General features: G+C 40.6%; 1 protein-coding gene across 1 annotated transcript in view; it reads right to left on the minus strand.

Moving 5' to 3' along the window:
• The window catches only part of SYNE1 (spectrin repeat containing nuclear envelope protein 1), a 375,752-nt gene that overhangs the window by 294,835 nt on the left and 63,018 nt on the right, over nt 1–17,899 (minus strand). The window contains exon 3 of the mRNA XM_054722584.1: nt 3,825–3,920. Coding sequence (XP_054578559.1) covers nt 3,825–3,920 — 96 coding nt within the window. The remainder of the gene's footprint in view (nt 1–3,824; nt 3,921–17,899) is intronic.

Genomic DNA, 17,899 nt, shown 5'->3' on the forward strand with positions numbered 1-17,899 from the left:
TAGCCTTTACGTGAGGGCCTGGGGTATATAGGAAATCTCTGTACTTTTCTTGTGATTTTGTTATAAACCTGAAACTGCTCTAAAAAAAAAAAAAATCAAGTCTTTGAAAAGGTACTCTTGGTAACTCACCATTTTTTTTTTTTCAGTTATACTGACATGAAAGGTTATTGACAATGTTATGACATTTCTAGGTTTGGATGATCAAAATGCACACATTCAGAAGATGGCTCAATATAAAGGCCAAGGTTAAAAAGTAGGATTGTGAGAAAGAAAATATTATCTACACAAATGTATGTCCTGATTACTTATGTTTGAGTTACTAAAATTATCATGTGCTTTCTATGTACCACAATGTTAAGTTTAAAACTCAAAATAATTTAAATAATATAGATAGGATTAGCCTCCTTTACATTGATAGGAACCAAGTGGATAATTGAGGTGAAGTAATGTCTCCATTATTGCATAGCTGATAAACTGGTTTCTTTTCCGTGACACCAGACCCTAACTAATCTCCCATTGCAACTCAAACCGAGTACCTTTTACTTCCCAATTATAGTGTACTAGGTAAACACATGTATGATATTTTAAACAAATATTTAAATAGAAAATGTACTTTTTAAATTTTTGACTTTTATTTATTCTTTATTTTGGAACCTCTGTTATACATGACATAGTCCTACCATTGATCCATACATGGCCCATTTATTTATTTGTTTGTTTTTAATCCTTACCCGAGGATATTTTTCCTTTGATCTTTTAGAGAGAGTGGAAGAGGGAAGGAAAGACAGAGAGAAACATCGAGGTGAGAGAAACACATCGACTGGTTGCTGCCTGCATGTGCCCTGACCAGGGCCCAGGGCCAGGGAGGAGCCTGCAAGCAAGATACATGCCCTTTGGTCCACAGGCCCATGCTCTATCCACTGAGCCAAGCTGGCTAGGGCTAGTTATTATTTAATTAGTTATTTTTTATAATGTAAAAAGCACCTACAAACCTGCCGGGATCCAGAAATTACATATGAAAGCCAATAACGCCATCATTCAGTTCATTCATCTATCTGCCTTCCTACGTCCATGGCAACCATCACACTAAATCCAGTCCAATGCTCTTCTTTATATAAATTCATTTCATGTATATGCATTATTAAAAATAATTTTTTTTAGCTTTTACATTTATATAAAGGTTATCACTGCATTAATCTTTTGAGACTTATTTTTCCACATAATATTTTATTCCTAAGATTCATCGATGTGGTTGCCTGTCACTGTATTTCATTCATTTTGACAGCTAGTATATTATGTGCCATGTATCTCCTCTCCTTTTGGAGTGAATCTGGGTTATTTTCAGGTTATGTCTGTTTTGACCTATGCTAATGTACAATGGCAGAATTATATTGGCACTTAGAATAATATACTCCTTAAATACATCCATTTGAATTGTAATGAAGTTTCCTTCAACCTTCTGGGAAATAGCGTAATTCAGGAGGATATATACATATGACCAGCTGTATTTGGCCATCAAGGGAGTATGCATTTCAATTCCGTGCCTCTTACATCCTAACACTTATCCAGCTTATTTCGTTCATGCATACATCTGTATCTTCCAAATTGGCTGTTCATGTGTCTTGTTTGATTTCCCCCAAAGCAGAGCCTGAGAAGAGGACTTGGCTGCATGTAGTTTACTGGGGAGATGATCCCAGGAAGCAAGAGTGAGGATTCGTGAAAAGTGAAACAAGGAAGTGGGAAAAGCTAACAAAAGGTGTGCCCTGGAGGGTCCCACTGTGGGCAAATGGGCTCAGCTCCCTGGGGATCCCAGTGGGCACTCTATGAGATCTGTAAATCTGCCTCAGAACCATTCCTCCTGCAAGTGCCAGGCTGCAGCATTTATTCATGGACTCCACTGCCATTGGTTGAGGGTCCTCTGGGACCACTAACTCCTATACTTGAGGACTCCCTGGTGCAATTTGTGGCTTTGATAAGCCCGGAGGGCAGAGTCCCAGAGGTATGCTACCAGTGCTTGAGATCAGATGCTGGTGGGGGGGGCTTGTAATCAGTAAGATGCAGGAAACACTAGTCTATTGGTCACTTCCGGGAGCAAGGAATACATTCCCTTTCTCGTTCCTTCACACCTTTAGTAGGTTTAAAACAGTGTCTATAGTAGCAGCAACCTTAGAACTAAGAGCAGAGACTTCCTCAATAGTCAGTCAATCATGGTTAACTCTTGCATCCATGAGTTAACCACTGCGTGGCTGACATCAGACGTGAGCAGAGAGGGCATCCGGGCCACAGAAGCATCTGCTATGCATCAAACTAGAAAATGACTTATACAACACTAGTAGCCCGTTTGCACGAAGATTCGTGCAATAGACCTTCATTCACCTGGCTGCCTGCACCAGTTTTCTGCCGGCACCAGGGACCCAGGCCTTGGCTGTGGCCACCGCCTTCTGCCTTCTTTCAGGGTCCAGGCTTGGCCCCGGGCGGTGGCCTTGGGTTCGGCTGCTGCACCCAGCGTCCCTGCTACCAATTGCAGGAGCCGACCCCCAGTGGTCTCCTGCGATCGGCGCAGGCACCCCGCTGGCGCCCAAGGCTGGGAAAGCCTCGGGCGGCTTTCCCGGCCTTGGGCTCGGCCGCACCCAGCGTCCCTGCGACTGATCGCAGGAGCCGACCCCCAGTGGTCTCCTGCGATCGGCGCAGGCTCCCTGCTGGCGCCCAAGGCCGGGAAAGCCTCGGGCGGCTTTCCCGGCCTTGGGCTCCGCCACACCCCAACGTCCCTGCAACGGTTTCCTGGTGGGCGTGGTTGATGGGCATGGCTTGGTTGGTGGGCGTGGCTTGGGCGTAGCGAAGGTGCGGTCAATTGGCATATTTGTCTATTATAAGGTAAGATTACTATCAGTTTGTATTTTTCAATAAACAACCTCTTCCAAAAGCTATTTTGAGGACTCTCTTCACAAAATTAACTAGAAATTTATGTCCAGGCAAAAGCAATTAAAACAAAACGAAACACTAAGTTACCCAAGAAATAATGATTGTGTAGCACTTGTCAAGATGCGATAGATACAGAAAAAGATAAGTCCTCCCAATTGTAACCCTGTGTATACAACATGAAGACCATTTCCTGAGCTCCTTTCTCTAATCATGGTAAACAGCATTTATCATAGCTTATGTTTGCAAACTACTTATTTCTCTATCTCTCTGAAATAAAAATAAACATAAGCCAGAAAAAAATATTTTATGATTTGAGTACTGTAGGAAAAACGTGGCGCTCACTGTCAGTGTTGTTTTTCACTCTGATGCTTTCTCTGTCTGTGAGAGCAAATCATTCAGAACGCGCTGTTCCTGTGACAAAGCACTGGTGTTGGAGGGTGGCCACAAGCTTATGAAAAACTGCCATGTTGACTTCAGCTCACTTTTCGACAAAGGGCTATATAAACACACCGGAATGGACCAACACTCCTTTCCAAATGGCAAGCTAACACTCACTAACAGGTGAGGTAGGTGTCTGTGTGCAACCAAGCTGCCTGGGTACCACATGGATGCAAGAGTTAACCATGATTGACTGACGATTGAGGAAGTCTCTGCTCTTAGTTCTAAGGTTGCTGCTACTATAGACACTGTTTTAAACCTACTAAAGGTGTGAAGGAACGAGAAAGGGAATGTGTTCCTTGCTCCCGGAAGTGACCAATAGACTAGTGTTTCCTGCATCTTATTGACTACAAGAGAGAAAAACTGTATCGTATGTGGGCAGAGTCCCTTCCACTCCCAACTCCACCGCCATCAATTCCAGATGGGAAGAATTCAATTAATGTGGTCATGGAAAAAATTCTTACCAGTTTCTGCCCAGACAGGACTTCCAGGAGAGCAAGTAGCTTAACACCATCTTTCATGTCTTCAAAAAGATCTTCGACCACCAGTGCGGGTTTCCGCTATAAAGTTTAAAAAAAAAAAAAAAAGAATAAATCCAAAAACTGCTTGTCTCTTTCTGTCATACCTTTGTTACTCATTGTGATGACATTTGTAGGGAGATTTCTAAAATACCTAAATGAGATTTACTTGGATATGATTGCCAATCACCTTTTGATAGCTGTAAGGAGAAAAACAATCCTTTGGAGACAGACAATATTCAAAAACGTCGGGAGACTTGATGCTGGGGCTTTCACATACATATAAGCATCTTTCTAGAAAGGGATTTTGTCACGGATGGGTGGTGTGGAATAGGGGAAGGGAAAGAGGGCACTCTGAGTGCAAAAGATGGGAGACATTAGAGCAGGGCCTAGAAGGGGAGCAGGAGGTGCCCCAGCTAAACTGGACCAACCTTCCCACTTCACTGAGCGAGCATACTTCTGGGCCTTAAACCCGGTGCCCACCTCCTTCGGACACTCTCTCCAGGCGAGCTCCTAGCTAAGTGACCTGCAGTGGGAGCCCTGCGAGCACAGCCCAGGGCTCAGCTTTCCCCCCGGGCGGGTCGGCTGGCTGTGTTCTGTCTCACAGCCTGGCAAACCTTCTCTCACCGTGTGGCTTTGAACCCAGAGGATCATACGTGCAAGAGTACAGACTAACCAGGGCAAAAGCATCAGCACCACTGGACACAGGAATCCACGCCCACTTACAATTCATAGAAGGTCTTTTATTGTTTATGAAGGTCATTACAATACTTAATATGCTGGGGTTCATCGACCTTGAATTAAGGTCTGTCTTGGCTCAGAAGAAAGTAAAGAAGTGATGATGCTCATCAGATTTGCCATAGAATAATATATATTTTTTTCTATGTATCTCCTGGGTTCAATCTCTATAGTTTTCTGATTCTGAGTCATGTTAAAGGCCTGATGCTGGATTCCTGACTTTCAATTTTCTTCCTTTAAAAGAAGAGATTTTTATGTAGCCAAATGTTTTATTGAAATGTGACTTGTTTTGCTACCCACTGACATGAAGCATTTACATTTCTCTTATGACTGCATGAATTATTCTCTGAATGGTACAGTTCTAATTTTAAACACATTTTTCTCTCTTTATAAATTGAAAAGCTGAATACATTTTGTTCTCATGCTGTGAAATACATGTTCAAAAATAACAGTTTTCATTGGTAATCGTTCTCTTTTAAATTCCACTTTTGAGACTGCTTATTATTTATGTAGCAAAAAATTCCATGTAATAAGAATCAAAATTATTGCGTGAGCTATACATAATCATTAGAAATATGGCCTACTTATCATTGCAAATGTCCACTTGCATCTTAACATTTAAAAAGAGTTGAAAATGAGGAAAAAGTTCATACATATGTAATATATTCAGTGAACAAATATAAATAAAGTTTTTCACAGATTGTGTTAACCTGAAAATATATAAAGAAAATTAGAGCAGAGAATTTTCATGAAATAATAAATATGCCAAGACATTTGATCCCCAAACGCAATAAATTGCATCCATACGTCCATTTTGCCTTAACCATACGCAGGCCTCTGCCACTTTGCAGGACATTTTCTCTTGACCTCACTCCTGCCTGGCCTGTTTCTCCTCTACCGTGCTCACTGCTTCCTTCCCACCAGCTGCTCCTGCCCAGTGCTCCTGGGAGCGGCCCTCACACCAGCCGTGACCACTGAGCAGTTCCGTAGCCCACTGGCCTCTCTGGTTTCAGCTTTGCTGGTACCATCATCCCCTTGGTCTGCTCCTCCCAAAACCTCTTTGACCACCTTGCCTGGCATTCAGGCCTCTTTTCCTCCTCTCTCCCCTTTCTTCCTATCTATGGCCAATCACCAACTCAATCCCAACTTCTCTGGTCTTCACGAGACTGTGCCTGGATGGGCACGACCCGTCAACCTTCCTTAAGTGTTCTCTCCTAAACACTGTTGAGCATATGGTAGGCACTCAGTGTGTGCGGTAGGCTAATTGAAAGAATGTAATTTCCTCTGAATGGATCTTTAAATGTGGTATACGGGTTCTAGGCAATCACAGACTGTCACACAACACAGACCTAGAAGTATCTTGTTTCTGAATTCCTTGGTCACCGTAGGAACTCATTACATACTTGTTGAAGGAATGAATGAATGAATTTTTCAGTCTGTGCGTGGAAAAGAAGAGTAGATGATTTTATTTGAACACAAATGCCTAGAATACCTTTACTTTCCTCTTTTTCTTCTTAACAAATTCCTGGTCAGTTTTCATCACTCAGTTTATACGTAATCTTTTTCAGTTATTCAACAAGAAGTAACTACTTCTTCTGTCACAAGTATGCTGTTCAGATGACAAGGATCACATTCTTTTATAGTTAGCTATTTACAAACCTGTGTCCCCAGTGACTCAGATCATGAGAAGTCAGATTTTTCTTTATATACTTGGTACTGGGCACAGTGCTCAGCACTAGTTGTCAGTAAATATGTAGTTAGTGACTAAAATGCACTCAGCAGGGGTATTTACAAATATCTTTTGGAATCTGAGGGAGGAGATAGGCACAAATAAAATCATAATGCCAAAATCTCTCTTTTTGTAGGAAATATGAGTTGTTTCTGAAAAATTTCCCACAGTGTCTTCCTACACAAAATGAGGAGATGCAGTCTGAGGGCTATTAACACACAAAATAGAAATTAGGGAAAACTATGTCTGTTTAAAATAAAAATGCTTATGTCAATTTAATTAGTAATATACAGGTTTTATATTTTAAGCACACTGAATTACAGGATCTAGCATTATGTAATCAATTCTTTAATTCATCAACAAGTAAAAGAGGGAGAAAATAAACCTCTGGCCAACCTACTGCAAAGAGTTGGCAAAAATAAACACTAATGAATGATTATATATATATGATTTCAGAGAGGAAGGGAGAGGGGGAGAGAGATAGAAACATCAATGATGAGAGAGAATCATTGATTGTCTGCCTCCTGTACTCCCCCTACTGGGGATTGAGTCTGTAACTGGGGCACGTGCTATGACAGGGAATTGAACGGTGACCTCCTGGTTCATAGGTCAATGCTCAACCACTGAGCACATTGGCCCAACTAGCGGATGATCTTTATATTTCTACAAGCACCATCCAATTGCACATAAGTATTGTGTGAAACCAAAACACAAAACAAAACAAAAACAACTCCTCCATTTATCAAAAATTACAGGAGAATAAAAAAGTCCTACTAATGATTGAACAAGCTGAACAAGCTTTGCTATCCCTTTTTGCTTAACGCATTATTTACAATAGCAAAGGATCAGTTAGAGGAGGCCTGTACTATTGTGGCTGCTCGCACTTTTTTGTGTGTGTGCACCACTGTAATAGAAAGCCTTCCAGCTAAAATGTCTCTCCTGTCACATATGTAAGCACTTATGGCGCCAATCTGATTTCTGTGGTAGATTCAGGTCATGGTCCTAGGAGCCAAGAGGGAGATTCAGAAAGGAGGGCAATTTATTGGAGTCTGACTTAATGGAAAATAAAGATAATGTGGTTTTGTTGCTCACCAATTTGCAGTTTCAGGCACTAGATAGATATCTATAAGGCACTTTTCAAGAGCACAATTATCTTTTTTTTTTATTAAGATGAAATTATAAAAAACTTTTTTTGGTAAAGTGTTTGGAAAAATTCTCTTCCTCTTGGCCCTGTCAGTCATATTTAGATCTCCACAGATATTCATGCTGAATCTGAGGTTGTTAGGAGAATGGAACCTCCTGACTGGGTGAGGGAGACAGAGATGGGAGAGAAGGAAAGGAGAAAGAGGTACTTGCCTCTGTGGCTTCCCCTTCTAGAAGCTCTCCTCAAACTAGGCTTAAACTCTAGTTCTGGCTCTAACAGGATTGCCTGGTCTCTAAAAGTCTCTAGCAACTCAGGGAAAATGCGCATGCTCTGTGCCAGACTATACCTTGGTGTTAACTCCTGATTGGAGCAGATGTTACAGCATTTTTCTCTCTTTCTTCTCCTGTCCTTTTATTGTTGCTATGCAGCCCCTTTAATGACATGTAATGAGATTCACTGCCTTTCTCTTAGGACTTAAAAGAGATCAAATGTTTCAACTTGAACTTTATGAAATATTTGAATGCCCAGGTAGCTGACATAATTTTTACTATTTCCTGCATTTGGGGAAAATATTCTTTAACGTGTGTGTGTGTGTGTGTGTGTGTGTGTGTGTGTGTGTGTGAATAACTTGTTTCACTTTACTAGTCTATAAACACCAGTACATATTTAACCCTTCTCCTCATCTATTTTCATATTTTTATTCATAAAAGGATGGCCATGTTTGCCATGCGATGTGTTGATTTTATGCCCCTAGAAACAATTACATTAATTAGGGGGGAAAGATTAAGAGAATAATTTTTATGAAAAAGAAATATCAGACATAGCTATTAGCTATTTGGCATAAAATATTTTTTTAAATTCTCACACTTAAAATATTGTATATGAAATAAAAACTGTTGGCACATAAAGTGAATATGGCTACTATTACAGACTATATTTATAAATTCCAATGTGTACTAGACTTTATACATTCTAATTTAGTAGATGTTTTGATAGGGATGAAAGAGAGAAGAGAAGTAGAATAAGAAGAGTAGGAGAGAATGAATAATATATTGTTAAATGCCTCAGTGTACCAAGCACTATGCTGAGGGCTTGTACAAGTTATCTCATTTAATATTCATAACCACCGTGTATGGGAGTATCACCCCCTCTTTAAAAGCAAGGAATCAATCTCAGAGACTTTAAGCCATTGGCCTAGATCACACCCCAAGTAAATGACTAGATTTGAGCCCAGGTTTATTATACTTTGAGCCACCTTGTTAGGCAGAAAGCTCAGTATAAATATTAACATTACATTTTTTCTGAATAATGCACAATCTATAAATGTGATTTTTAAATTTAATATCAATATAAAATAATATTGACTAATCAGCTGAAAATGTCTGCCATTCTATTAGAAGCACTGTTATAGTATTACAGTGAAAGGACATGGGTTGGAATCAGCACAGGGAAAAGAGCATGGAGCGAAGCTCGGGAGAAACCATGTGCGAGCTTCCAGAGGTGAGTGGCCTGTCCCCTCCCCGTGGAACTGCACAGGAACATGCTTAATTTCCCATGCTTCCATAACTGCCTTCAGCCTCTTCACCTCCATCTCTTCCCCATCCCTGTCCCCCCGAAAGCAGGTGTTCACCATAAAACACATCATTAAGCCGAAACCGGTTTGGCTCAGTGGATTGAGCATCGGCCTGCGGACTGAAAGGTCCCAGGTTTGATTCCGGTCAAGGGCATGTACCTTGGTTGTGGGCACATCCCCAGTAGGGGGTGTGCAAGAGGCAGCTGATCGATGTTTCTCTCTCTTTGATGTTTCTAACTCTCTATCCCTCTCTCTTCCTCTCTGTAAAAAATCAGTAAAATGTATTTTAAAAACAAAACATCATAAAGGTAAACTTATCAAAGCGAAGCAACATGGCCCAAGGCCCCAGGTGGACAAAACACTCTTTTCAGGCGTAATATTCCAAGTGCTCAGAGGTTAGCTCACAGGAGCAAGTCAAGGCCATTCTTTCAGACATGGCTTTATTTGAAATGTGCAGGGTTTGAGCAACCAGGTCTGCAGAGTTCATCCTTTTCTGCGCAGTCAGCATTTCCCTCCATACCCTGATGCACCCAGAATCTTTTTAATAGATCTCACTTCTTGGCATCTAAAATCAATGGAACAGGCTGTGGAATCTCAGAGGGAAGGTGAGGGAGGGTGGGTAGGTGGGAAGAGATCAACCAAAGAACTTGTATGCATATATGCATAACCCATGGACACAGATAATGGGGTGGTGAGGGCCTGGGGTGGGGGATAGGGATGGGCTAGAAGAGGTCAATGGAGGAGAAAAGGGGACATATGTAATATTTTCAACAACCAAGATTAGAAAAACTAAAAAAAAAATGCATTTCATTCACTTGCAACAAATAAAGCACAACTGACACGTGTGTCTGTTTGGTGATTACTTAGCAAGCACTGTTCTGAGTGTCATTATTGACATCCCACCCACTCCCACTCCACGGATTCATACAAGGAACCAATACTAAATTCATTCTTTATTCATAAGCCTCTGCATTTTGAGGGGAACCTGATTGTATTTGATGTCAGAAGATGTCTTACAATGTTTTGACCAATAAATATTGGTAAATGAAGAAGGTGAAAAGAGCTTACTGTAGGTGAATAATTAAACACATACACACAAAAATTCTTAGATAGATAGATAGATAGATAGATAGATAGGAGCCATTTTGCATAGACAAGTGTATGCTTATACACTGAGTGGCCAGATTATTATGCATTCAGAGATCATAATAATCTGGTCACTCAGTATATATCCAAATTATAAAAATGTTAGCAGACTAAATTATGTTTATCATTTTTAATTTTGTAATAGCAGGGCAATCACATGCACAGCAATTAAGGTGAAAGAAGTTTTGGGTGTTAGGCTGAAACCAGTAATAAAAGAAGAAAGCAAACCTACTTTGAAACATTACTGGCATATCATCACTTTATCAGCAGATCTACACATCTGCTAGAATCTTAGAATTCTTTAGTGACAAATATCACATAGCCGTCGAGGAAATGAACAGCATGTAAGATTTAGTCTTTAGCCGAGGAGAAGACAAAATCACCTATCCCATGCCAGGAGCAACCCAGGTCGTCATTCATCATTAATACTTTTAGTCTCAGAACAAGTGGGCAGCCTAGATGCTTTGTCCTCTTAGAAAAGAATCTCTCAAAACATTGTATGTCGCAAAAAATAGCTACAGCATTTTACTCTAGAATACTAAATACATATCCTAGGGTTTAAAATGCATAATTGCTAGATACCGAGTCACATCAATGAAACTGAAGTGGAAAAGTTCTAAAGGAACAGCCGATGACACAGACAACTCTTTACTCCGGTTGGGATACACCCACCATTGAGCACCCTCAGGCTCGCTGGAAATGCCACAGTCACAGCCTGAGACAGTCCCAGATGGTGGGTAAAGCAGTCCCGAGGCAAGGGCTGCTTCTCAAGGTGTATTCTGTGCATCTTGAACCCTGTGTACACACAATGGCCCAGCACTCTTAGAGCCGGACAAACCACTCCCGCTGGTTTATATAAATGTTAAATAGGAGCTATTTCACAGGCTGAGGGACAGTATGTGGAAAAAATCCCATCCAGGATCAGTCTAAAATGTTTGCATGCTCTGATGGTTATCTGATGGGTGGGAGCAACAAGGTAAACACCAGGAACAGAGAGAGTGGGAAGGGAAGAGGGGTTGACCAACAGATGTGGAGCAAATTACCTCCCCCAAAGGTTGGCAAAGAGCCCACCACATGAAATGTGCAAAAAAATGCCAAAGTAGCCTCAGACCAGATCGGTATAATCAGGATGCTAACCATAGACAGTAGCCAAGTAAAAGTAATTCCATATCTAAAAGGTTTTTTTTTGCTTTATTCAGAAAATCAAATTAGATTGTCCCAATATCTCCAGAAACCAGGTGAAGTGATTTGAGAATTTTATGTGTAATCTGTTTTTCTTTCTTTCCCTTTATAAAAGCACCATTGCGATTATTTTCCACCTCTACTTGGCAAAAATGAGAAGATAGTTCCCGTTTTTTGTTTCCTATGACAGATAGAGCAATCATTTCCACTTCCTTAATTACTTCATTCAATTCCGAATAAATGTCCTGAAGGCGGTAACTGCCCTCCAGCCCACCTTTAAATCTGCTTGGGAAGCTCTGCTGTTAACCACTTGCACATGTAATACAATTCTTTTCATTTTGTATAATAGAAACATATTCCTCAAGTTATTTGTTCGATTCAGTACAAAGTTGAGGTTATTCTGAACCTCTTTTTTTCATACCTCAAATCAGATCCATCAACAAATCTGCTGACTTTATTTTCAAAACTCATTCAGAATCCAACCACTGCTCACCAGCTCCACTGCTCTGTCTTGGTTCCAGACACTGGTCTCCTGACTGGATGACTTCAACAACCTTCTAATTCTCCTCCCTCCTTCTGTCCTTGACCCTTCTCAGTCTACCCTCAATAGCGCCACTTATTTGCCTTCTCTACCATCCATCTCCCCCTATCCTATATAATAAAAGTGTAGTACTAGTATGCAAATTGTCCCCTCGACTGAAAGTTTGTCCTGGAGTTAGACCAGGGGGCAGGGCCGGCCGAGGGAAGGCAGTTGACCAGGGGGAAGGGCCAGCTGGGGGAAGGGAGGGAGTACATGGCCAGCAGCCAGCAGCCAGCAGCTGCTAGGGACCCTACCAGTGCACGAATTTCATGCACTGGGCCTCTAGTTAAGATATAAGTGCCATAGTGAAGGGGTTACCGTACTTTTTCTGTTTGGATCACTGCTACCTTCTCAGTACCTAGAATATTCCTGAGCAGAAAAACAGCACCTTAAAGTATTTATTGAATGAATGTACAAATAAATAAGATATTTCTAAAGGAAGGAACTTCGATAAATATTATCAAAATGTTTATTAATCTGCATAAGCTTTGTTAGAACTATACTTAGGTTATCAATAAATTAATATTCTATTAATAAGTGAGTGATTGTTATTTGTTTTGAAATGATAATTTTCCTTCATAACCTTTCATTTACGTATTTGGAAAGAATGAATTTATCAGTATGTTTAGGATTACCAAGCTACAGTAGCTTTAGAAAAACAACTGAAGAATGGCTTCCGGAGTGAATTATTACATTTCCCTTGCTTCTTTCTCTCCTCATCTTAGTTCATTAATGATCCCACCAAAGTGTATACAGGAAACAGATGTGAGAAAATTCAGTCCTGAAAGTGTTTCATGTTATTAGCATTGTTGGTGGAAAGACAACTAAAGAACAAAGCAGCCCCCAAAGTGATATTTTACGAATATGAAGATGACAATCAAAGTCATATTAGCCTACGTTACTAAAAAAACATAGAAAGTCAGAAGTATTCCTTTTAAAGAAATGTATGAATGTTACTTGGTACTAAAACAAAATGTATTCTTAATAGAACCTAGTATCAGTGGAATTGTGCTCCCCCCACCCCCCTGCAAGCTATGTGGAAGTTTTTAAAATATATATTTTAATGATTTTTTACAGAGAGGAAGTGAGAGGGAGAGAGAGTTAGAAACATTGATGAGAGAGAAACATCGATCAGCTGCCTCCTGCACACCTCCTACTGGGGATGTGCCCACAACCAAGGTACATGCCCTTGACCGGAATCGAACCTGGGACCCTTGAGTCCACAGGCCGACGCTCTATCCACTGAGCCAAACTGGTTAGGGCAGCTATGTGGAAGTTTTAACCCCAGTACCTCAGAATGTGATCTTATTGGGGAACAGAATCTTCAGAGAAGCAATCAAGTTGAAATGAGGCCACCAGGATGGGTCTTAATCCATGTTGCCTAGTGTCCTTATACAAAGAGGAAATTTGGGCACAAACACAGAGAGGCGGAGAGGCAGGGCCTGAACCAACGCAGCAAAGGAAGGGACGTGAAATCATGCAGGCTGCCCCCGGCAGCTGGAGAGCAAGGAAGCCTTCTGCCCAGAGTCTCGGAGGGAGCGCGGCTGTCTAGCCTCGGGAACGGGAGATAATCAGGGTCTCATTCTAAACCACCTAGCATGTGGTACTTGGTTATGGCAGCCTTAGCTAACTAATACAGAACCTAACTAATCTTTTTTGGTGCTTTTTTTTAGTTCTTCTAAAAAGTAAAAAATGCTCATATCATGCCTGAGGTCATCTGCAAATTACAGCGTTTCAAATGCTCAGTGCCCGCCCTTAATAGCCCCAGAGATCTGAGGCAGGCGGATGGAGAAAGGGCTGTTTATTGCATATTGAAAGAGAAGCTCCATTTATAGAAACGCTAAACAATGGCTATTTGAGACCTATTTTTCCCCCCAGAGGACACTTTGCCAAACTATATATGTATTTCCCAGCCAACTATCATAAAAAATGAATCAAGGGTGCTTAAATCCAAATATAACATTCTATTTCATTTGTTAAAATGAGAGAAAATGCAAGAACTACAAGCACTTGATAAGAGTATAACCAATGTGAATGCCAAGATTACTTATACTATCTTTTTCTAATTAAATATCTAACTCATGGAAGTTTTTATGAAAACACATCTTTAATTGCTCTCTTTGGGGGCCAAGATGGCGCTATATAATTACATTACTCTACAGACCTTGCATAAAAATTGGGAATTTCCTAAGATAAAGCAATTTAAACATATGAAAGAACTAACATCTTTTGAACTGTCAATTTTAAAAATATCCCAACATAAATGTTTTATTCAGAAATGAGAACTATTCTGTTAGATCTGAAAAGCGTGTAGCCATTTGGTGGGAATCCTCTCAAATTCAAGTCCACCCCTTTCCTATCTTCCCCTCAACCCCATCCTGAACTTAGGGGTCTCCAGGCCCATTCTTCCTATTCCCACTCTGGTCTCAGAGAAAAGGGAAGTCTCTCCTCTAGTCCAAACCTTCACCTCCACCTGTGCTCTTAAAACAAAAAACAAAAGAAAACAAAAGAAAACAAACAAACAAAAAAATATATATATTGATTTCAGAGAAAAGAAGAGAGGGAGAGATAGAAACATCACTGATGAGAGAGAAACATTCATTGGCTACCTCCTGCATGCTCCCTATTGGGGATTGAGCCCGCAATCTGGGCCTGTGCCCTTGACCGAAATCAAACATGGGACACTTCAGTCCACAGGCCGACGCTCTATCCACTGAGCAACACCAGCTAGGGATCCACCTGTGCTCTTAATTTCTCTCCACTCTGCCTCCTTGGGAGCCTTGTGTCTTCAACATAACTTTGTTTTCCTTCATTCCAGCCTCTCCCTCTCTACTAGTTCTTGATTCCCTTCAATACAGATACACTTAAAACCACCCTTTATAAAAACAGCCCTTACCAGACCCCATGTGCTACTTTAGCTAATACTCTATCTCATGAACATGTAATACACTCTCAGTGTCCTAACATCCTTACCTTTCATGTGCTCATCAGCTTGCTGGAGTCTGAGTTTTTCAATGACACGGCCACTCCCAGTGCTGGCCAATGACTCCCTAACTGCCAAATCAAATGGGTTCATCTCTATCAAGTAATTTCTCTAAAACTGAAGTTATTAGCTCTTCCCCAAACCTATTGTATGCTCGGTCTCTGTAATGGTCTTAATCATTTGCTCAAGTCAGAAACTAGAAGTCATTCTTGACCCTTTCTTTTCTAAGATTCCAATTAATAGCCCAGTCCAATCCTACACACCTGTCCGTCTGTCCCCTTTTCTCCATTCCCCACCACCATTTTAATCCAAACTGCCCTCACCTCCCATCTGACTTATTGCAAGTTCACTCTACCTCCAATCTCACTGATTCTCTTCTAATTTATTTGAGAGAGATGGAGAGAGGGAGGGTAAAAGTGTGTGTGTGTGTGTGGAGGGGGGGCAGGAAGTAAGGTTAAAAAAGATTGAGAGAGAAGTTTAGGGCCAGAGTGATCATTTCATTTTTCTGCCTAAGAGTCTTTAATGTACCTCACTGCTATGACACAACGTCCAAACTCTCTTAATGACTGGTCTTTGTCTTTTTCTCTGTTGCCACTCCACTCCTGGAACCCACGTTTTCAAGTGCTCCTGAAAATCTTCCATTCCCTTTACTGCACCACACTCTTTCTCACATCTCAACTTTTGAAAACATGGGTACCCAATCCCGGGCCATTTCTCAGGCTCCAGCTTAAATGTTTCTTCCTGTGAAAGCCTGTTCGATGCCCTCCTTCAGATGACCTGTGTGGCTGCTGGTGTCTGCCATGTGCTCCCTGACACCCTACACTTCCCCTCTCATGGACTTTCCCACCCACGCTTCCCGGTGATGGTCTCTTCTGCGGACGGTCAGTTCCACCATGGCATGGGCGCTCCCTGCCTTTGTTTACCACTGTCTCCAGGATGCCTTGCACAAAATAGGTGCTTGAAAAGTATCTGCTGCATGAAGAGCTAAATAAACAAATGCGTCCTGGGAGTGTAACACAGCAGTTAGTGCCCAAGCTTAGGAGTCCTGGGATTGGGTTTTTCACACACCTGTTATGTGACTTTAAGATTATTAATTAACTCTAAACTTCAACTTCATAACTTATAAAATGGTGGAAATAACACTTATATTTGATTATTGCCATGAGGATTAAGTAAAATAAAAGATAAAATCGATAAAGTGCAGTAATTGGAACATGGTAAGAGTTAATAAATGGCCGCCCTGAGATTCAGAAACATTTTTATCAATGACTGATGACAAGCTGGAGCTGAATGAGGACCTCCCTATGAAAAGCCATTACTCAAAATCAATATTGGGCAAATTAAAAAACAATACTACACCTTCTTTTATTGACAGAGCAAACAGAACAGAAAGATTCAGGTTTCTTTTTCCTCTCTCTCTCTCTCTCTCTCTCTCTCTCTCTCTCTGTTTATTAATCCTCACTGGAGGGTATTTTTTCCATTGTTTTTAGAGACAGTGGAAGGAAGTGAAAGACAGAGAACGAGAGAGGGAGGGAGAAAGAGAGAGAGGGGTAGAGAGAGAGAGAGAGAGAGAGAGAGAGAGAGAGAGAGAACATCATTGATGTGAGCAAGACACATTGATTGGTCTCAAAAGGACTGAGGATTGAACCTGCAACCCTTCTGTGCACAGCCAGCACTCTAATCACTGAGCGACACTGGCCAAGGCTCAGGTTTCTTCTTGAAAAGGAAGAAAATTATAGGGTTCTTGTCTAAATATGAAGCCCTTTTCTGAGAGGAATTATAAGGTATGTAAAATAAAAATAACCCTTTCATTTTTGTTACTGTTACGTTATATGAACAATTTGTGATTTGCAATGTTTTGTACAATTGCAGAATCGTAGAGACTTCTATTTGAAAACAAAGCAACCCCCCAAAAATGAACTGATAATTGTATCCACACGGTTGAATAATCTACATGTGTACCCAAAATGGCACAAAAACACAGAAAGTTCTTGTTTTTCTTCCTACTTGTATAAGATTTTTGTTTTCAGCAAAGCATATTTTTGCAAACAGATTGCTCTTTTATTTCCACCCTATCTTCATACCACTGTCATAATATTTATAGAGAGTTGTTGCAATAGAATAAAGTGTCATTAGTAAAAGAGTTAATAATTTTAATTAGAAATAGTTTATTAGTTAGCAATTGAGAAAGCAGATAAGAATAAAAATAAAAATTTCCATAAAAACCCTCCCAATTTCATCCATTGGTCAATTTCCAAAGGAGATTTTGAGAAAACAGATAAATACTTTCTAAATGAGTCTTTTAAACTGCCCTTTAAAATAAAAGTATACTTGTATTGTGTGCCCACCACCCAAAGCAATATACAGATGATGTATCATAGAAATGTACACTTGTAACCCATATAAAATTATTAATCATTGTCGCCCCAATAAATTTAACTTTAAAAAATTTTTAAAGAAGTATTTTCACCTTAGGCAGTTTTGCTCAGTGGATAGAGCATCAGCTTGTGGACTGCAGGTTCCCAGGCTCAATTCCAGTCAGTTGCAGGCTCGACCCCCCACCCTGGTTGGGGTATGTGCAGGAGGCAACCAACCAATTGATGTGTCTCTCTCACATCTATGTTTCTCTCTCTCTGTCTCCCCACCCTCCCCACTTCCACTCTCTCTAAAAATCAATGAAAAAATATCCTTGAGTGAGGATTAACAAAAATAAGTATTTTAGTTTGCTTAAAATTTTAAAGAAAGTATTGTAATAGCAAGACATGATCACAAAATTTAGGATGAAATGGTTTATCACTCTAAATTAAATCCACAAAAATTCTCAGCACTTTTATGCAAAAGCTCTCAGACAACAGAGACCCTACAAAAGATTTACAACCTGCACTCTGGAAGAGTTGAAACTCTCACGTGTTTTCTTTCCTGCCAATATAGCACTTTTCTCTTTTC

Source organism: Eptesicus fuscus, chromosome 10 (genome assembly GCF_027574615.1).
Source record: "Eptesicus fuscus isolate TK198812 chromosome 10, DD_ASM_mEF_20220401, whole genome shotgun sequence".
NCBI classification, from domain to species: domain Eukaryota; kingdom Metazoa; phylum Chordata; class Mammalia; order Chiroptera; family Vespertilionidae; genus Eptesicus; species Eptesicus fuscus.